Below are 23,114 nucleotides of genomic sequence, written 5' to 3'. Positions count from 1 at the left end.
AGGGGTTACTAGGCATTTTAATACAATATATTGCTAGGTTTCACCAAACAAAGCCATATGATTTTCATATTCTCAGAAAACTCTGCACTTCCCTGAGGCACTTTGATTTTACATTATGTAAATTAAATGCAAACTGCTTTATATATTATTGACTTTTCACTTTTACAGAAAATATTAACTTGACTTTGAGGCTTGGAAGCTTTGAAGCAAGACTCAGATTTTTAACGAGCATCTTCCATTTCAGTAAGTACTGAAATTACATAATGATTTCTTCAAGAGAAAACAATGAAGTCTCATACTGCAGTTTTCACTGTGGATGAAAGGCATTCTATTATATGATTCCATTAGTCATATATCCCACAAGCAAATTAAGATGTCCTTTGATGCCTTTACAAAAAAGAGTCAATAAACCAGAAAGAAAGAAAGGCTGTTTTTCTTCTTAAGAAGGTAGGGGTTGTAGTAATTTGTGCCAGGATGAAGTGCTTCTGACAAAATTTAATCAGATTGTCAATCTGATCGAGATAACATGGAACCCAATTAAATGGAGACCTGAGAATTTCGTCAGTTGATCACTTAACAGAAAGTCAGAAATGAGGATATTATACATTCTTAGCAGCAAATCACAATATGAGTCTCATTGATCATTATAAGAAATAGTAAAAAACATTAATTGATACCAAAAAGGTGTTTCTATTCTGCTAGACTAGTCTGTAACATTGTATTGTTTTTCCAATGTATTCAAAGCACAAACCAGGATATAGAATGTAATATTAAAAAAAAAACCAAGAGGTGTTAAATAAATCACCTAAATCACAATTTATGAAAAACTCTTTTCCTAAAGTCCTGGAAACACTTCTAAAATTATGTAAGCAACATAAGAAAGAGAATGGAATAACTGAAAGCGGCATTGTCAAAAAATTGAACCTCATTTTAGAAAAGAATATATTCTGACTAGCAAATCTTGAAAAGATATATTTTTCAGCAAATCACAGCACTTTACAGTCTAACAATCGTGGCCAAAAAAACCTCACTGCATATTAGTAGAATACCACAGTGTTAAAATAATTTAGAGTACTATATTCTCTAAAGTACTAGTAAAAACTCTGAGATTACTTAAAATCATCTTTATTTTATTACATTAATCATATTTCTCAACGAAAAAATAAACCCCCAATTTGGATAACACTTTTTTCTGCCTCTGCTTTGTTATTTTTGTTTTCTTATTTTTAGTATGAAAAATTTTGCTGGAACACTATTATTGGTGGAAAGTGAGGAAAGCTGGTGAAGGGGGTGGAGCAAAAATTGCATTTTTGTCAAAATTATGAAGAGTTTTTCCAATTTAATTATTTAATTTCTTATTCCTTGATATCAAAACTGCAACTAAATTTATATGATGCCTTTTTCCTTTATAGAGGTAATCTTAAATATGGACAAGCATTCATCATGTGTAGCCCTTATGCCCAGCACTGACTGGAAGAAGAGTTCAGTGTCTGTAAGTTCCTACAGAAAACAAACATCAGCTTGAACTCTTTCTCAGAATCCTACCAAAATAAACTACACTGTCCAGGTTCTCAGACAATATGGAAATCTCACAGATTTACAGGAAAAGAAAATGGCGAAACATAAAGGAGCGTTAACTTGGGAATATGAGGAGCTGACAGGAAGCAAGCCCAGTAGCTGCAAGGCACACCAGTTGTGGTCGTGGGCTAGCTCTCTGCTCCCTGTGACTACTGAGGTACTGCCACTGTCTTACATCCAATTTACAGTGCATTGTCCCAGCATGGATGAATTCAGCTGCTGAGAAAGCTGATCACCTTCTTAAGTAGGTTATGCAAATCAGAAATCTACCTTTTCATTACTGTTATCATGACTTGCCTCCTGACTTGAGGAATTTTCTTCAGAATTCTCTGGTGCTTCCAGTACTCTCCACTAATTTATGCTGTTTCCTTCATCTGGTCATAACCACAAGCTGTTCTCTTGCCACCTGATAGAACCATCATTCCTGGTACTAGCCAATGACTGGCTGATGTTCTGTCAGGTCCTCTTTCAAAGCAGGTCTTTTTTGAGAGGAATCTGTGGCCTGTATAGCCTTCAATGAATATTGACAACAGCAGAAAACCACTGCATAAGCCCTTCTGTTCCTTCTTGACTTCTGCAGGATTTCTTCTCCCCAACAGTGGAAATTACAGTTGCTGAGGGTGCCTTGTGACTTTCTATCAGTCCTTGTCTCCCTCCTTTCACCCAACTCATTTTCTTCCCTCATACTCCCTTAATGTTTTGGTATTTTTGAACAGTAGTAATACAAAACAAAGAAGACCATAGTCTTCTAGTGTCCCTTCTTCTCCAGTAGCTTTCTGAGGTAGCTTGTGGATAGCCAGCATTCTCAGAAAGTGTAAGCTTGCTTTTCTGTCCGTTCAGAAGGGAACATTCGAGCTGAGATTATCGCTTTAAGTCATGAAATGCATACAAGGAGATATAGACAGACATTCAGGCAAAGCAATTTACAGCTGACCAGAAGTGCCTGAACAGCACAGTTTAAAGCTATAGACAATGAAGAAAAGGAGTTATTTCCAGCAGATCAAGCAAAGGATGTAAATTATGACCTATTTGGTCTCTGAGGTATTTAATCTTCTCCCTGGACTATATATGAATTTGGAGTTCATCAGCTATATATGACTTGTAAAAAACATGTACAGTAACAGCAATTCTAGCAGCCTGCCATCCACATGATGCGATGTGTTTGCAGCAGATGGTTGTGCAGTTCCCCAGATAAATGTAAGCTGGGTCTGTGCATAGTAATAATAACAGTGTTTCCTCTGCAACATGGAGTGCTGTTATATACCAGAAAGTCCTAGGAAGGCAGAAATCCAAGATGAACTCCATTACCAGGAATTCCACTGTATAAATGAAACTCTTATTTTAACTTGCTTGAAGTTTATGCACAGTCTTTCGGGCTGACATAAGAGCATAGGAAATACTTTAAATAACTAACTGGCATGACTAACAGTCAAATGAAATATAGAGCAGTGCAATATATATGGACAGTTTTTTTCTTCCAGGGTCTTGGTAATACTATATCACAACATGAAACTTTCTCCTGTTCAAACTGGATTCTTCATATACCACACAACATAATTTCAAAAATTTATAGTAACCCTACACACACAGATCCTAGCAGAAAGTGAATGAACCAAATGTGCCTTTGAGATTGATACTTGTGGTCCACATGTTTTTTATAAGTGCGATTTAGTTTTAGTTTCAATTGAAATTTAGGAAAATCTTCTGTTTCACATGTATTTTCTGCTACCATCATCAGTTAACATTTATTTTGAACTAAAATCTATTAGTTCATCTTATTTTATGTTTTAATTTTGCAGAAGAAGTGAAGTAGAACTAAAAACACACTGTTCATAAATTGCATTAGATCCCTAGATCCTGGTGACAGCATAACAAAGGGTAAAGTCCATTGTTATTTAGGGATATCTGGACACAAGAGGAATATTAAGGTAAATCATATTCTTAAAATACTGCATGAGCATTTCTGTCTCTGGATTTTTTCCAGGTGAGTGTTATACAGACTGCTCAAATATTTTTTGTTTTAAGACTATCACAGAATCCCAGAATCCCAGAATATTCTGAGTTGGAAGGGACCCACAAAGATCATTGGGTCCAACCCTTAAGCCTGCACACGACCATCCCCAGAAGTCACACCATGTGCCTTAGAATATTGTCCAAATGCTTCTTGATGTGTCAGGCTTGGTGCTGTGATCACTGCCCTGGGGAGCCTGTTTCAGTGCCCAGCCACTATCTGGGTGAAGAACCTTTTTCTTCAACCTAAACCTCCCCCTGACACAATTCAGGCCATTCCATTGGGTTTTGTCACTGGTCACCAGAGAGAAGAGATCAGTGCCTGCCCCTCCTCTTCCCCTCACAAGGAAGTTGTAACTGCAGTGAGGTCTCCCCTCAGTCTCCTCCAGGCTGAACAGACCAAGTGACCTCAGCCGTTCCTCATACGGCTTCCCCTCAAGGCATTTCACCATCTTTGTTGCCCTCCTTTGGACACTCTCTAATAGCTTAATATCTTTCTTATATTGTTGTGCCCAAGACTGCACACAGTATTCAAGGTGAGGCTTCACCAGTGCAGAGCAGGGCAGGACAATCCCCTCCCTCAGCTGGCGATGCTTTACCTGCTGCCCCCCAGGACACGGTTGGCCCTCCTGGCTGCCAGAGCACTGCTGACTCATATTCAACTTGCCATGGACCAGGACTCCCAGGTCCCTTCCCATGGCACTGCTTTCCAGCATCTCATTCCCCAGTCTGTCTGTACATCCAGGGTTGCCCCATCCCAGGTGCAGAATCCAGCATTTCCCCTTGTTGAACTTCATATAGTTGGTGATTGTCCAGTCCTCTGATTTGTCAAGGTCTCTCTGCAGGGCCTCCCTGCCTTTGAGGGAGTCAACAGCTCCTCTCAGTTTTGTGTCATATGCAAACTTGTTGAGTATCCCTTCCAGTCCTGCCTCCAAGTCAGTTATGAAGATGTTGAAGAGCACAGGGCCTGAGATTTGAGCCCTGTGGAACTCCACTAGTGACAGGTCACCAGTCTGATGTTACCCCATCGACTATTACCCTCTGTGCTAGACCTGTGAGCCAATTGTTACCCACCACATGATGGGTATCCAGCTGTGGACATTTTGGACATTTTGTCCTGCAGAATACTGTGAGAGACAGTATCAAAAGCTTTACTGAAATCCAAAAGGATTGTGTACTATAGTGCATACACAGCAAATAAAGGTTAGGACAGGATTTGGTAGGTGAAGAGTATCTAATGAGGAGTGTAATAATTAGAACTTAATTCTATTTTTCTATCAAATTTGGAGCTATGTGACTATTCAATATATAACTACTCAGTGAATAATCTCTAGCAATAAATTCTAACTTACTGATGAAAGTCACAAACCATTTACAATTAAAAACTGTGAAACAAATCATCATTTAGCTCACACACAAATGTGCTTATTTCCTGCCTGAACTATCAATACCTGCAAATTGTAGTACCACTTGAAGACATTACTTCAGCTTAGTCCTTGCAAAGTCATCTGTAGAGATCAATGTTTTAAAGAAAGAGCCAGTAAGGTTAATTGCTTTACATGAGGCAACATGTTCCCTGCAAAGAAACCCAAATGAAACATGGAGTCAAAGCAATGGTAACTCTTCTAGTTACCATTATATAGTACATCTGAGTGCCAAGGTCCCTTTCAATCTTGGTATGTCAGGGTATTCATTTTACCCAATCTGTCCACAGAACAGTTTTATTTGTCTTTATTCTGTACTTCTTTAGATACAAGTATTAATTACAGTCCTTGCTGCTTGTACAACAGCAGTAATTTAATTTGTGTATTGGAATAGAGGAAATAAACCTTTGGGGTTCCTCTCTTCTGTTTACTACTGATTTAATCTGAAATAACCCTAAAAGCCTGAAGTTAGGCCCATTCTTGATTTGTGAGCTTACTATTTCAAATGACTTTGCAATCACAATTGTAATTAATAGTTTACAGCATTTCATAAATACTTGTTTTAAGATACAAATACTTATGTTAACCACATAAAACATTAGTGTAGCAACTATATGAACATTTGTAATGGGTGCCAACATAAATTATTTACAAGCAGTTAACTCAAACTTAAAAGAACTTAGAACAAATCAAAAAGCATGTTCAAAAACATGTTAGATGCATTTTGTTTGGTCAAATTAGTAAACCTGGAGATCTCCCTTGAATAAAGACTGAATTTATGAGGTTATTACAAGCCCTTTACAAGGACAAAGTGCAATTGGTCCTTTGGTTGTTTCCAGTTTTATAACTAATCTAGTTCTTATAACTAATCTTCTTACAACTCCATAGAGGGTCAGCCTGGCCTGTTCAACGTGCCATAACACATACAAAAAGACAGTTGCACTATAATATAAGCATACGGGCATTTAAATTCACACTCTCAATAACTTAAAGGCTGTCTGCTGTAGCACTGCATCATGTTACTGGGCACTACTGGAGCTCAAGATCAACTTAAAAGTCACTCTTGAAATCCCAGTGTACAAGGGCATGACGACCTTTGTAGCCTGTGTTACTAATAACTGTTTCATTTTCAGGGTCACAGAAAATTACTTTCCTTTCTTTTGGGCAAATGCACAGCAAAGAGACGCCTCCTTTTGTCAACTACCTTTTATGGTTTTGAATGCAAATTCATTGGGATGTGTTACCCTGTAGGAGCAAGATCACTGACAGTGACAGTGGCATACTCTCCCTGGCTAGATCTCTAGTACTGTATGACACAACAGTAATGTCGTGTATGAACAGGTGTAACATAAAGACAAGAGAAAAAGACAAGGAAGTTAAATGAATTGTGCTTCCTTTAATAGAAAAAGATGCTGGAAGAAACCAGCATACTTTTTATTGTCTTCTAGTTTGTTTCTGATGCCTACTCAAGGTCATTAGACAACAAAGATGAGAATAAAAACTCCACAAAATCAGTGAAGTGAGCAAATTAGCGAAATGGGGTTGGCAAACAGACTCTTGCTTTCATTTTTGGGGAAAGATAATGTACATGATCTTTCTCTTGTCTACTGGCTTGTGAAATCACTATTTCTTATTTGTAGTACTTAATTTGTCCTCCATAAATTTCTTTGAAGGTTAAGTAAAAATGGGTTTGTAATACCAAGCACAGTGACAGTGATGTGTAAAACAGAGCATGATAAGAGCCACTGAATTTCTTAGCAATGAAGGAAAGCCAAATAACAAAGGATGGAAGAGGGAGATGGTATTCTCAAAAGATAAAGTTTTTGATTTGTTGATTTCATTGATTTTGTAGCAATTGCATTAAAAAACCCCAAACACCTAAAGGTAGAGTTTTTCTCATCCCTTCAGCCAACATTGTAGGTATAAATCAAAAATGCAGTTTTTGTTTCCCAGTCTCATAGTTACAAAAAAGTAAATTGATACTTAGCTCAAAGATGAAGGGTTGAAACTTCTTTTTAGTTAAACAGCTTGGTTTCACAAGATTTTATAAAAGTAAACTAAAGATGTGTTAGTATTTAATCCTCTGCTAGCTGCAAAATACTCAAATCTGTGTTTGTCAGACATTCTTACTAAAGTAAGTTTAAAACCTATTTTATATCAACATCAATCAAGCTATTTTAAATGATACTCTACAGTCAGGATAAGACTGAAATACTGAAATTGACTTCAATGTAAAAAAATTGCATTTTTACATGTGTATGCTTTTTCTGCGTATACACACTCTTTTCCTTAACAGCTTCTATCAATTAAAATCATGTAGACTTATTGGAGACCAGCTGTTCTCATTTGTTACGCTTCAGTAGACAGAGACTTTATGATTAATGATCCTTGTTTTTCTGCAATCTGTAGTCTCTCTTCTCTTCCTGCTCATGTACTGTTTAATGATATAATCTCAACACTGACATTACTAGCTCTATTTCTGATTTACTGGAATAATGCCCAGAGTTTATTGTGACAGAAGGAAAAGTATCCTAAATCAGTGCATTGGGTACTTGCTTGAAGCTGACATGTGCCTGGGCAGAAAAGAAGTGGTGTGGTTTCCAAGAACCAAATTACTTACTGCAACAGAACGGGTGCACGTTCCTCACTGCTTTAAAATATGACTGGAAATCTAATATAACAAAGGTCAAAGGCTAGATCTGAACAGAACTATAAAAGATGTTTCAAAACTCTAATTTGAGAACTGCAGCAAGCTGAAAATTCCAACAGATAATGTAGACTGGTTATGCTGTCTGAACTTGTTTAAATTTTAAAAGGCATATTTTTTTTTCTCTTGTCTAATATAACTATGTGTGATATGATGTAGATGATGCATTTTTGTATTACAGTATTGGGCTTCTCATTTGTTATGACTAAGAAAGACCATGAAACACAATTGTTCAATGTATAGCTGTGTATACACGTATTTTAAATTTTCCTATCCAAACCTGGCCTTAGAGCAATTTGGCAACACGGCTGCTATGTGAAAACAACATAACATGTTATCCTGTGTTTTCTCAGAAAAGTATAAATCTACTGACAAACATGCTTTATTTTCTACAAAGCATTAGAAACAACAAGCACACTGCTCAGCATATGATGTAAGGTTTGGCAGGATATAGCAACATTATGTCTACTGCTAAAGGATTTTTTCTTGAGGAAAGAAACCAACACAGAAGTTACCCAGGCAGACAATCAGAGGTGGTCAGGTGACATAAAAATTAAATAATTCTGGACATGTTTTTCTTCCTTATTGAAGTAAAAACAAAACTTCACAAAGATGTTTTGAAAAATGGACTTTTGAATAGACACCTTTTTCTCAGAGAAATAATAGAAGGAACTACAGCCAGAGCGACACAGAGGACGAGGTAGATTGGAAAAGAGGGTTTGTCAGGCCAGAGGTTCCTTCAGTCTCTATACTATTTTTAAGTCCTAAAGTAATTGTAATTGTGCTAGCTATTCATTTTTCTCCAGCAGTTCTGTCAGTCACAACGACTTCACGTATGTGTATGTGGTGACTGGTTGTAAGTCATCTCTCAGGGATTTTTTGGCCCTTCTGCTATCAAATACAGCTGTTATTTCTGAAAGTAATTCATATATAGCAATTAGCCATTTTCTGTTTACCTTTTTTTAATGCACCAATGTGAGGACAATGTGAATTGATTTGCAATTCATTGATGACCATTAAATAGAAAAACATTTGGCAAATTATTCATCACATCTTGTCATGTGTTTTCTTAAGTCCCAGAAACATGCTTCTAAAACAAAGATATATACATGTAACCCATGTCACATGGCAACTGATTATTTTCTAAGTAGTTGTCAAAAATCAAATTACTATATACTATGAGCTGATGTTATTATTGCAAATTTTAAGGTTTCATTATGGAAATGGAACCTTTATGTACAGAGCTGTGCAAAAAAAAGAAAAGATCTTAACTATCTTAAAAAGCTCTATTTATCCTCAGAGAAGCTGTTTAAAAAACAGGTATAAAAGCAGATACTGTGGCATAATGCATTTAAGGACATTTTTAATTGAACTGAAACTGAAAATAATGTTGGCAGAATCATGGTGGACTAAAAATCCCTTTCAGGAAAGGTTGTGAAAGTCATCATTAAAAAAGAATAAAAATTCTTAAATTCAAGGTTGGATCTGGACATAAACAGAGATCCTTCTATATATTCTAGAATGAAAAATCTGACCAGGACTTCTGTGATATTATTTTAAAGTAACATCTACTCTGGTGTGATTTAAGCATAAAGAAACCAAACTGGTTTTAAACTAGACAGCTTAAGCTGTTGCAGCACTTTTTCTGCAGTGGCACCAACTCAGATTGCATTACAAATCCCACCCAAACTGGTAAGCACAAATAAGCTAAACCTAATAAAAGTTAAGACATGCTCTTATCTATGATGTTGTGACTGTAATGTTATTACTACTTGCTCATATATACTTGAAAATACACACCAACTACGGTTCTGAGTCTCAAAAGGACACATTTTGGAAAGTTGTAGTAAACATGAAAGGTAGGTTTACCAAAGGTAGACTATTTCAAAATATACTATATATGAAATATAGCATATATCAAAACTCAGTGCAGCATTTATAAAAACCATCACTATAAAATCCTATTTTAATGTCTATTTTCCACTTGATTTTACTGAAAAAGGAAATATTTTATTGGATATTTGAGAAATTTTCAAGTATTAGTTTTACAGCTGTTGTAATTTCACAAGTGGTCTTGGTACTAATACTAATGAAACCTCTTAGGAACACAATATTACAGAGGAAGAACAATCTGAATGAGTGAAGTACAAGAAATGGAATTAAATTTAAAATGCAAAGGGCGCAGCCTCAAACTTCAAAGAACTTCCACTTTAGGGTTGGAGCTCATGATACAGAAGTGATGGAAAAAGATAATTTCAGTTTTGCTTGTCTTGCTTTGCTTCCACAGTTAAAGGCTTGCACATTCCCTGCCAGCTAGATATACATCAGGGAAGAAGTGTAATTGGTGTATTAGTCAATCACAGCAAGACCACAAACACAGATAAGATGAAGTCACATAAAAGGAAGATGCCATTTTTGCATGCATCAGTAAACATATTCCTGCAGAGATTACAAAAGAAAATGGTATTGTCAATGGCCACAGCACAGATGGGGCCCTATCTAGAATATGTTTCCTTGATGAATCATCAGCTCAGAGAGAACTGATATGAGAAGAAGGGCCCAAAGGAAAGGAAAGGAAATGAAGACAAAAATTTTTAAAGGAAAACACAGAATCTTAATTTTTGTAGTGAAAAAAAACCCAACAAAAAACCCCCACGTTGTGAATGTACATCAATGAGCTGTTTGTCTGCAGAGACAAAACATTTAGAATGCATGGTGATGTCAATACCAGAATATCATAAACAGGAAAAAAGAGCCATAAAAATAAATCTGGTCTTGAATCTGGAAGGTTTCTTGCCATCAGAAGAATGAAATGGACATGGAACAATATTCATGAATAACAAATAGTAGATTTAAGCTTGAAGTTATATAACAGTGTAACAGTCTGGACTGTTGCACGCGGAGGAGACGATCCACACATCACTTAAACTGAGTAGGCGCCTGGGGCCACTTGTGCAGTGTGGTCTGCAGGCTGTGCTGTGCTGTATGAAACCCTTGGAAGCTGGATAAACAGAGCCAGCTCATTGTCACAGAGAAGCCTGCAGGCAAATCCCGCTCAGTGGTTGCACCACCTTCATCCAACAGTGCAGAGGGAAGTTTTAGTGTTAATGTCTGACAACAGAAGTAATGCATACAGTTGTGTGCATTACAAGAAAATCCTGTAATAACTTGAATGAATAAAATGGGGTAACACTATGTATGAATGGGGTCTGCACAGCCTGCTGGCCGAAGGCCTGTGGGATGATGCACAGCTCAGGGTTCTCAGCATCTACAGAGATGTAGGATTTCCTATGCTACTCTCTCATTCTTTGCACTGCTAGCTATAATAAATTGCATTTTGAACACTGACTTACAGTCTTCAGTGCCTTTCTTACCGGGGTCATAAGATGTTTTGTATCTCTTAATACAAGACAAATTCAACTTGTTTATTATATGAAGGGAGGTATATGAGTTGTCTGGTGTGCAACTAGGTCTTCAGTAGAAGGCTCATATGTTTAAGATCTGTTAAAAAGAAAATTTTAGGGATCACCTGAGTTTTCATTCTACTTTATCGGAATTGCATAGTCTCATAAATCTCTCAAACCTGTTGATTCTTGGTATCAATGAACAAATCTATGTTTTGCATTTTTGCTTTGTTGATTGTTTAGCTAATGTGTGTTGAAGACAAAAAAAACCAAAGTGCTTGTGCTTGATTTCTTTTTATGACCAAGACATTCTTCATTTCAGCTAGATTGCATGCCACCTTTCCAGGACAAATTTGTGGCTCTCATTGATCCTACAGGTCAAGTGTGCTATGAAATATTCCATAAGATGATGTAAGACTTGAAAAAAGAGTGCTATTTTTTTAAATTTTTTTTTAGTAGAGAAGACAAAGGCATGTGGTAGCTACATGAACATGATTTGGGTCAGTCTCACCAGAGAAACTTTCCAGTCTTTTGTCTTTCTGAAGTACCATCTGAAAATGCTCATTTTCCTACCCTGGAGTACTAAGGCCCTCTAGATCAAAGTTTTTTTATGAGCTTCAGGAACCTTTTCAAGCTCAATAAGTGCATGAAAACATTGGTTTTTGAAACGCCTGAGCATCATTGTTTGATGGATGCTGATGCAAGACCACACCACACATATAAAACCAACCAACCAACGAAAAACCAACAAAAACCAACAAATACCCGCCAAACACCAAAAAACCTGCAGAAGAAGGTTTTATGAAATCTTCTTCAAGATGTGGAAGTGAATGCCAATCGCATGGCTTCTTTTGGTTTCCTCATTTTTTTTCCATCATCCACCCGAGAGAATTTACATCCTTTTCAGAACCCAGAAACTGTGGCAGGTTTTATGGTGAAATACTGCTTTACATTTGAATGCAATGGTTCTTTGGAATAGTTAAATGCTGGACCACACCATGTAATCAGAACCTGTTTTGTAGTATAGCATGGCTGTGCAACTGCACTGAACTGTTTTCATGCTTGATGACAGATCTCTGACTAATTTAAAAGTACATAAACAATACAGAGTTTGCAGTTATACAATATTAACCAGGAGGTTCATTTATGAGCAGGCAAGCTATCACAGGAATTCAGTTCCTTGAACAGCCAGTGAGACAGGTAATCTACTTAAAGTAACTCACAAGTCCCTATCACACAAGTAAACAGATACAGGTACTGCTGAGACTGCTCAGCCAGTCACCAGTATCATTCAAGAGCCTCTTGCTGTCATTTTGATGAGGTTTATCTGCAAAGGAGAGACCAAATATTTAAAATGCTCTTAACAACACAGGATACAAAATCCTGCAAAGATACAGCAAGACAAAGAGACAAAGATACAGCTACTCTCAGGAAAGAGTATAGACCATATTAAAAAATAGCCTTAATACTCTCAATCACCTTGTTCAAATACTGCACAATCTCAGCTGTAGGAGTCAAGTTTCTAATCAGTAGTAAGTTACAGCTAACATAATTGCTCTAAAAGTCACCCACTTAAAAGGCTCCTCTTCCTCTGTGCCAGCATACCCTTAACACTGAAGGAAATGTCACAGATTAGAACCTCAAAGCCAGTTGTATGGATTGTGTCTCCTGGAGATTCTCCTGCAGAAGGGCACTTATGGTATTGTCATGGTATCAGTGCAGAGGGCATGCAGATGGATTTAAAGACCCAACAGAACTTGTATACTGTGTTCATGTATGTTAAGTCAGTGGATAAACTGTTGTGGCTTATTTGTTACACACCAGTTAGCATTGGCTAAAAGAAGAAAGAGAGGAGGGGCTATTCCCCATGTCAGTCGACACAACTGAACCAGCTCAGCTTCAGAATGACAGAAGAACTGTGTTCACAAGTGAAGTTAGTGCCTGCAGGCCTCAAGGACCAGGATTTCACACTGTAATCCTTGCTGGTTTTCCTATCCCAGCTGCACTAATCTTAAACAAGAATTCGTAAACTGTTGTGTACTTTCTGAAGTCTGCTCTCATTATAATAAAAATAGTTAAGACCTATAACAGTTTTCAGTGATTTTACTTAATCCTAATGTTCTTTGCAGCAGATAGAGACAGTGCCTAGTTCCAGTAGCCAAGTTATTTGTCTTGCCTAAAATGCCTACTGAAGATGAATCTGGTGTCTCCTATGACATCAAGGAAGGAAAAGGAGGCACTAAAGTATGGAAGGTGTCCATAATGTTAACCTTTAAAAATACTGAGGAGATTCTTACAGAGTGTTTCCAGAGATTAAAAAGTTTTACCTGTCCATCATATTTGTAAAAGCAACAGCGAATCATACATTATCAACCATATGCTGCAGTCAAGTATGTCTTTGAGAAACTGTCTTATCATTTCAGCTCTTGGTATGAGGCCAAGCTTACATTTTTATCTTTTTGAAGGTTCTTAATGCATTATATCACAGTCCAAATATAGCAATAGGAATTTAAGATGATTACCTTATATTTTGATACATGGCAAAAACATATAATTTGCTAAAAAGTCCAGAGCATTACACTGTAAAACAAAAAAATCTGCCATTATATTTCCTCAGTGTTCCTTCCACACTTGCTCCAAAGAGATATTTAGTAAAGGAACAGTGAATTATGATACAAATTAATATTGATAATGTCACATCATCATTAGTTTAACAATAGGTCAGAAGAAGAAAAAAATAAATCTGGAGAAGCTGCAAACTCTGATTTAATGGCTATAGAAGTGCAACTTGTTGGTGAATTATTATTCATAAACCATTCAGTGCCTTAATACTGAATGCTACATGCTAAGTGAAAGACAACTGGTGTGATGCATTTAAGAGTTCTTTGCTCTTTATAACTATGTTGTTACCAACAGCCAAAGAAAAGAACAAATGTCTTTTATTTTTATGGGAGGGAAATGGGGGATATATTTGTATGTATACTCTCTGGGAAATTTGACTCAAGTAATTGCAGAGACACTACTAAGAGCAGATTTTAGTCTATTACCCTGCAATCTTAAATGTCAAGAAGCAGAAGTAAATTGCAAATTAAACAGTTAAACAATATGATGACTGGTGCACTGAGGAATAGCCAGAGACTTAAGCAACATTCACCCAACAGTTGTACGTTTCATGTATCAAATATCATAAAAACCCACAATAAACTGATTGTACATGAAAGTTATCTTCATCATCACAAGCAGATAAAATATTAGAACTTTAAGTGCATTCTATTACATCAGTTCATGAAATCTGTCATTGTTCAAAAATCTAAACCAAACTGTGCATCAAGGAGACAAACATACTGTATGAATAAAATTACAAATTTTATAAACCGTCAAGAGAGGTGTGCAAATAGAAAAATTTGAAGGAGTCACATGTTCCATTTTCATAGCCAAAATGCATCTGAATAATTACACGTTTGGCTCTGTAGAAGCTGTCTAAAGCTAAAATTAAATTACATTATAAATTACATTCTTGTAAGAACTAGCCTTTGGCTGTCTAAACACTTCCCTGTATGGCCTTTTTCAATACTATACTATTTTCTGAAAACATGTATTGGTATTTTAAAACCTGTTTTCTCTCAACAAGCATTTCTCCCCATTTAAGAAACATCAAAACCAGGTCCTTCATTGGGTCACAAACTTAAGACAAATGAAAGAATCTGTCTCTATTACATATGAATCTTGCCTCGACTTAACCTTCTCCTGCAAGATGAGAGGGAAGGATGAAAATAAAATGTTTGTAACTGTTCCAACAGTGAAGAAGATATTACTTTTTGGAAAAACATACCTTTGAATTTCTTGAAGAAAATAAATTTTTATCTTATTGCTTTATCAGCATCTCAAATTCCCCTTATATTCGATTTCCAATTGATTTCTTATAGCAAAGCACCACGTAATTTATATTTTCTTTTCTCTAACATCAAAAATATATCCAGAAAAAAAGAGAAGTTTTCTTTTAGACTTAACTCCATTAGGTATATATAATGAGAAATGTTCCAAATTGAAAGGGTTAATTAGGGTTTCAACTTAACTTTATTCTACTTCCCAGAAGTTTATGTTGAACTTTACGCACTAAATATGTAACTTGAGTTTAGAAAATTGAAAGTTAGATGATTTGAAGTTAATCGATAAGTGTTTAAAAAGAAAATGTAATAAAAATGAAGTGCTTGGAAAAAAACCCCAAACAACCAGAAGCTTATGGCAGTGCTAGAGAATCTTGAGAAGAAATGAACTGACTACAATGTTCTTTCTTTGTACTTAATGAAAACTCTTTTTTAATTTAAAACTGGACTTACTTCTTTGACAATATAATATAGCAGGATATTTGTCTCATAGCCTTTGATGTGTTAATAAAAATTATTTAAATGGCAGTAATTGAACCAGTTACTTAAAATATGTATAAAAGAACTAATAGTATTTTTTTTTTACTCACAACTTACTAGATTTTGATAGAAGGCAGTATAGTTAGCCATGTATTTGTTACAAATAACTACATTCTCAGTTCCTATTTAAACCTCAGTTCAAAAATATCATTAGAGAAAATTTGGTTTTAAGCAAAGTTTTCCAGTATTCCAAATAACTTGCTTGCAAATATTTTGCCCAGTGTTTCAGGATGTCAGAGGAAATGGAAAATTTAGGTAAACGTGATGACAAATGTTTTGTTCTTAACAAAGCCCAAATGTGGGTGAATTTATTTTATCAAGAAATTCTGACAAAATACTGACCAAGATACCATGTTACTTTCTTCGAAGAGAAGGCAAACAGAGATGAACAGAGACTGCATTTTTATAAGCCTTGATTCCTTAGGGTGTAAGTCAGATTGTTGGTTGGGAGAGTTAGACCAAGATGTACTGGAATAACTTCTACAATATTTAGATTTATCAATGACAAATTGTGCATAATGCACCTGCCTGATGAGAATACCAAGATTCAAATATTTCAACATATGTAAAATGATGACCTACTGTTCAAAAGCAGTTAGCAAATGTACACATAATTTTTCTTTTTCATCTTCCCTCACACAGCCCCAAACCACTTGATGCACTTTTGCTATAGGTTATAAATTCTTTGGAATCAGACTGTATATTTTCTAAATTATTATGTGTACTTCCCACAACAAAACATGCCCCTTGGTGACATTTGAGTGCAAACATGACATGTATATGGATAATAAACAACAAAGAAAAATGTATTTCCATAATGATTTTCAGATTTGCTGCAGCTAAAGCTTTGATGACTCTGTTTACTTCACAGCTCTAGTAAAAGTACTGGTACCTTTCATCACTGCATAAGCACATATACAAATATCAAAAAAAGTTGCTGCACCTTAATAAACACTGAATGTGTATGCTAAGAGAATGACAATATCACTTAAATCTCCAGTCAAAAACAACTGCTGCATTTATGCAGTGAGTCTTGGTGTTCTGACTACTGACCTAATTCCTTAATAGAAACAGGGACCTTTTTTTTAATATTAATAAAAGTGTAGCATTGAAGTTCTGTAACATCATAGCAGGTTTTACTAAATATAGATTAAAGTGCTCAGCTTCTCTTTGACTTTGAAAATTACAACCACTTATTTAATCTATTTTCAGTAGGGATTCCTACAATTAGGTACTCATAAAGTAAAATTTAAGAAAAGAGTCTCTGATTCACTTGAAATTTACCATAGTTTCCCAAATTCATAATTTATTTCTGCTAAACTTCCAATATATTACAAAAATAAACCACTTTCAAGGTAAAGAAAATAATTATTACCCTCCTACAGCCAGCTGAGGTACTCTGTCTAATACTGAACAACAGATAAGCCAAAAGGATCACAGTGCTTGTGTCTTGTCGTAAGAAAACACCCCCACAGTACTGTTCAAGGCAGTTCATGCAAACAGAAGGTAAAACGAGGAACACTTCGACAAAAAGCAGACACAATTTTTCCTGTTCTGAGAAGGCTGCAGAAAGTGAAGTTTTTGTTCTATGGAAACAAGACTCATAGAAAAAAAATCAAGATACATCTTTATCCACCTGTAGAAAGGCAAAACAGTAAGAAATCCAGAAAGTTGTGGGTTTTTTTTTTTTTTAATGAGATATTTATTTTGTGCCACACATTCTTACCTTTCTCTGTTAAATTTCAGAGAATGTAGGATAGCTGGTCGTTTCTGCCGGAGATTCCACAAATGAAGTGCGTCATCTGCACATGCACTGACCAAAGCACCCTAGAGCAGACACAAAATACAGCATCACGTTACTTTTCTGCAGGTTCTGTCTTATTCTGATCCTCACTGTTAATGATCTACCTGTAAAATCGACAGTTTATGAAAAATGGCTGCTTTCTTCTAGGAAAAAAAAAATCTACCATAAATAATAATAAATTTGAATTAATCTGGTAAATCTAAACATATTAAATTTGTACCAGATCAGCCAAAATTAAATTAAAACTCCATCAATTTGAAATTCAAAAACCTTTGTACCAAGGTTATACATGCCAACTCTCATGCATTTCCATGTAAACATAGAGATTAACGAAATGGAGAACAAACAACACTTATTTAAAAAGGTGAGTGTCAAGGATGCAACTAAAGGATATAGGGATTAGTGCACACACATGCACACAAGCAACAGTGCCAAGCACAGTTTAGTAGTCATATTACAATAACGTGAATATTCAAAACCGGAATTATGAAAAGAAGGTGCGAATGAGAAAGTAGGGGCAGCTAATGGGGGGAGAGAACCTAGGAAGAACTAAGAGATGTAGACGAAAGGACAAAGTCTTTATCACAGATCAGCAATACTATGAAGACTGTCCCGAAAATGGACATCTTCCAAAGTCCACACCTCTATCTGACTGGGCAGCTTGGAGTAATTTCTGGCTCTCTTTCTCCTCACCATAGTACTCTGATGACCTGTGAAAATGACTGCAGAGGTGTGAAGCTCTGAACTGCTCCTGAAGAGGCTTGCTACATTTACACCTCAGATCAAGTCTAATACAGAAGATCTCTTCTTCTGTATTACTATTGCAGAGAGGAGCTAGATATTGCTCAAACAGAAGGCAATGCTGAGGAAGGGCAAGGATGTAACTGAAAAGCTTAGTTCATACCAGCTATGATGGACTGATAAACTTCTTTTCTGCATCTTGGATTTCCTTCCTAATCCTAGTAACTGTTCTTTTCAACACTGAGCTATGCAAATGCAATTTACAAAAGTGAGCCTTCTCTAACACAGTGTAATCCATGCTTTAATTCTCATCTCCCAAAGAGTCAGCAAGAATGTCCACCACAGAAATTAAATTAATTCTATGGATTAGAGATTTTGATGGTCACCTAATGAAAACCTGATTCAAACCTTGCCTATTTTCATCCCTGCATTCCTCTAAAGAATTTCATTGTATTGATTGTTTCTAAAGTTTTAGTCCTCCTTCCTCAGTTTATGTGGTTCAGTTACTTTCTCCAAATAGAGGTAGAAAAAAAATAAATATTTCTCAGGTTTAAAAAACCAGAAAACTAAAACTCTTCTGAGAAGTTCTGAGATCTCCACCTATAGAGAGAGGACTTGAAACTATCAAAACTGTTTCCTTATGTCATGGGAGAAAATTAATCAAAACTGAACTATGACTAGATTCAGCCTAGTTATAAGGTCCTAAAGAAAAAAACCTGATTTTTATGTTCCAGAAAGTCTTCTTGCCTATTACCATCTTCAGAAATCTTCTGCAGAGCAAGCTATAATTTGTCACTGTTTCTTTATGTTGTCTAAACTTGATTTCAACAAACTATTTACAAAGACTAAGCATGATGGTTTGATTGATGATCTCTGCAATTGCTTTTTCTTGCTTCAAGTAATAGTATATCCCCAAGTATTGTGTTTTTAGCCAATAACCATCAATATATTTCCAGAGAAAGATTTAGGTCATTTATTAATTTCTATTTGAAATAGGACCGTGCAGCGTATTTAGTAATTTAATTGATTTTACATCTCCCTGCACACATTCATATATTGACTGCCTTTTGTTCAGTGCTTTATACTGATTTATATGAAGGCAATACTTTTCCCTGCATGCAGTCTCATAAATAGTCTTCTAAAAAGCACAGTGAACGTCCTCTGGATGTATGCCACTTACTTGTTGGCACAATTTGTCAATGTGAGAAGTTATATCACTCAATTACAATACATTGATTGACTTATTCAACTAAATTTATACAGAAGAATCTGAGTAAATATGTCCTTACCTCATTGATTAAGAACTGGAGCTGCAGAACTGCAGCACCACTTTCATGTTGGCAATAGCAATCAACACCAGGCCTGCCCAATCTGTTGCCATCAAAGTCAAGGATTCTAACATTCCTGTTATTACCAGAAGTAAAGAGGAAAAAAAGAACTACCAATTAAACTCCAATTAACCTTTAATTAACCTCAATTCTTCTTGCTTTCTGTAAAACAAAAGAGTTTATGCTGACTTTCCACTATTCTAATAAAGTACCAACATCATCAGTTTGAAACATGTACAACTGTGAGTGATCTGTTCTTGCTTGTATTTTTTTTGCCTGTGAAATAAAGTGCATGAATTAACACAAAAATTCAGCAGGATGCATCTTAAGTTTATTTTTATACATTATTGGTACATATAACACATGAATGTATCAGATTTTTGTATTTGTCAAGACATTATGAATTAATAATTTGAGACTTATGTCAGTAACACTCTTCTACAGCAGGTTTTCTTTTTTAAATCTAAGAAAATGATTTTTAGAGTGACTCATTTCACACTTTCATAAAAGCTCACATGTTACTATTGGTCTCTGTCTCATCAACAAAACAATGCAGTGCCCAGCAGAGTTCCACAACTCAACCTATGAATTGCATTCCCTAATCTAATCTCCAGTCTGAGTGAAATCACAGCTACATTGCTTCTGGCGACCCAGCGAGTTCACTTGGAAGCAACACTGACACGCTTGTTGTCCAGATATATCATGAATGTAGCTTTCTATCTGTTCTCTCCAGATACTTTTTCTCTGCATGCTTGTCATGGTTTGAGATGGCTAAATTGCCATCTCCCTAACTTAGATGATGGTTTTTCCCTTCTGAGTCAGAGAATTTAACAAGAAACTGCTGTTCCAGAATATTATCGAAAAGTAAAGCAAAAGGAGAAATACGAAATACATTATTAAAAACCATGTTGCGTGAAACATGTGAAGCACCTTCATACATATTAAATCCATTAAGATTATGATCAGAAAAGAGATTTTACAACATCAAGCCTTATCTACTTCTAATATATAATCATATTAGCATATTGTAAAATCCTGAGCAAAAAAGCCAACTGTCCACTTATTTTACCTGCACGTAAATGTCAGATTCTTTACTTCCCTTTTCACAGGAGAAGAGACACGCAGTAAACTGTTCTAATATTGGCCTCAGAGAAGTATAATCCATAAATTAGCAACTTCGAGGTTTAAAACTTTAAAGTATGAAGTAATTACTTTTCCAGTTGTTAAACAAGCAGTTTAATGGGTACCACTGACCTTGAGGGACATGAGCTCTACTCTTAGTTTTGCTAACTGGTCTAGTGGATAACCTTAAGGGAAAAAAAAAGTATATTTTCTTCCCTGTACCTTCATTTCCCTATTTGTAAACTGGAAATAGTGTTTTATAAAACTGGTGTCTGTAGATGAAAAGTTGCATATAGAGCATCATAGCTACATTATAGAACAGCAAGGTAGAGGAATAGAGTGAGTAACTCCATGTGCTGCTTGCTCCCAAACTGTAGTCCTGAATATGATCATAACTGATAAAATAATAAAAACCTGCATCATTTAAATAACCTATTTAAAATGGACAATAAAGATGTATTGTAGCCTAAGACACTTTTTTAAGGGTTGATGGTCCATTTAAAATGACTGTTCTGTGGCACTCCATATTCTTCTCAACTACCTGTTATAACATGAGAGGAAGCATCAAAACCAACCAAGCAAGCAACCAACCCACTGGGGATTTCAAACCAAGTGGAAGTTTCAGTAGGTAAGTGCTTTCCCTTTAACTTGAGTTTAATATTCAGTACAAATACATGGCACTAGTTAGCGCTTGTCCTTAAGGAAAATTACAGTGGCATTGCCCTGATTAAGCATTTCTCACCCTCCAGCATCAGGATCATGCTAAGTTCGTTTTCTAGGAAACATCCTAACAAAGTAGATGATTTCACTCAGCATATCCCAAACAAATAAGACATTCTACAAAAATTCACATTTGTATGCATCAGTGTTCACTCTGAAATACTTCACAAATTACCAAAATAAGAGAGAAATTGTGTCGTCTGCTTCACTCTGGCCAATTGCCCTAAAGCAAGGACTGACCCTTAAATAGCAGCATTATCACTGACTGATGGTGGTTTTCAAACATTCTGAGAGCTGTAGCGAGGTCCTTCCAGTGGAAGAAGCTGAAGAGGTATGATGACTTGGCACATGTTCTTGGCACTTTAGCCCATCTTCTGCAAATTCTGTGCTTTGTTGCCAAGCATGGAGAAATACAACCTTACCACATAAAATCTTTTCATAACAGTGTATTCTATCAGGACATACAGCAGAAGTAGATAAAGTTCAGGCTTTGGATTGAATTTATTCTTTTTACTTTTGCCTTTTCATTAAATGATGACTCTGCTATTAGGGAGAAATGAGTATGTCTGAGGATATTAATAGGGGGGACTAATACATCTGAATACCTCTAAGTAGACACCCTGGGTTCCAAGAATAAAAGTCAGTCACTATCTTCTCTCTCTTATCAGTATGTTGGATCCCCCAGGGGCCTTCCCAGACATGCCAGATTATCCTAATTTGTACATAAAAGGGAAAAAGATGAAAACTAAGTCCGGATGTCTGCTGGGATCTAGAGTGAAACAAGTAGAACAAGAATTATGTGCATCAAGTAGCGAAAGTGTGACAGTAATAACATTCTAACAGAAAAAATGTACTTTCTGAAAACAACTTTTAATCCTGGCTTTAAGATCTGTGTGAGAAAAATAGGATTTTTTGCTCTGCATTCACTTGTATGCAACACTTTTTCAAAAAGAGTATTTCAACATCCTGATATTTCAAATTTAATCACTATCTTGCAAAAAAAAAATAAATCAGTTGTCAAGATGCCTAATTTTAAGTACTTGGATTTAGCTTCCAAGATGCAGACTTCCATGACAACACAACACATTATTAACCAAGAATTTACACTCTCATGTTTTGGGCCATTCCACCACAAGTTGAAGAAAATTTCCATTTCCCAATATTACAACCTCATTCAGATTTTTTCTCAAAATCCTTTTGGTCATTTGTATAAAGATTGGTTAGTATAGATCTGATATTCTCATGTCATATCCATACTCACTGTATCTTGGATGCCTTATGTCAGAGCACATGCAAATATGAACATTTTTAACTGGAAATCAAAGCTGCAAGTGAATAGTTACATACACAGGAGAAGCATCAATGGCCAAAGCTTTTCATAGCATGATCTATGACCACACTTTCCCATAGCACTCAACAGCATTTTTATTCCGTTACTCATTTTTACTGTATGATACAGACAAATCTGATGTGTCTCCTTATTCTCAGAGTTCAGTACTGATGGAATCCAAAGACTTGAAAGTCTTTGTTCACTGAGAAGCAAAAGTGCAGATACTTCAGAACTGACTCTGAAGGTGAGATCAGTGTTACTTGCAGCAGATATTTAACTTCTTAGGACCAGAAGGTGCTGAGGTAAAACATATTTTTCTTCATTAAGATAGGTGATTCTTCCATAGCATAAGATTAAATCTTTTTGCAATAACAAGGACTGCAGTCTGATTCATTTCTCTTTGCAAGGACAAGGAAGTGAAGACGGTATCATAAAGAACCTCCTACCAAGGCATGCCAATGCAGCTAACAGATATTCCCTGTCAAGTAAAAACTCTTAAATTACACATGGCACCTTTTT

The 23,114-nt window shown here is 35.9% G+C and overlaps 1 protein-coding gene across 5 annotated transcripts in view; it reads right to left on the bottom strand.

Moving 5' to 3' along the window:
- Positions 1-23,114, bottom strand: part of STXBP5L (syntaxin binding protein 5 like) — a 191,367-nt gene that overhangs the window by 100,943 nt on the left and 67,310 nt on the right. For all 5 annotated transcript variants that reach the window (XM_017814800.1, XM_017814801.1, XM_017814802.1 and 2 more), the window contains exons 3-4: positions 19,385-19,466; positions 17,277-17,377 (exon numbers count right to left, since the gene is read on the bottom strand). In XM_017814800.1, the coding sequence (XP_017670289.1) occupies positions 17,277-17,377; positions 19,385-19,466 (183 nt within the window). The remainder of the gene's footprint in view (positions 1-17,276; positions 17,378-19,384; positions 19,467-23,114) is intronic.

Source organism: Lepidothrix coronata, unplaced genomic scaffold, assembly GCF_001604755.1.
Source record: "Lepidothrix coronata isolate B3197 unplaced genomic scaffold, Lepidothrix_coronata-1.0 Scaffold46, whole genome shotgun sequence".
In the NCBI taxonomy this organism is placed as follows: Eukaryota; Metazoa; Chordata; class Aves; order Passeriformes; family Pipridae; genus Lepidothrix; species Lepidothrix coronata.
Note: the sequence above shows the minus strand (reverse complement) of the source record. Positions and strands in the feature narration are given on the sequence as shown.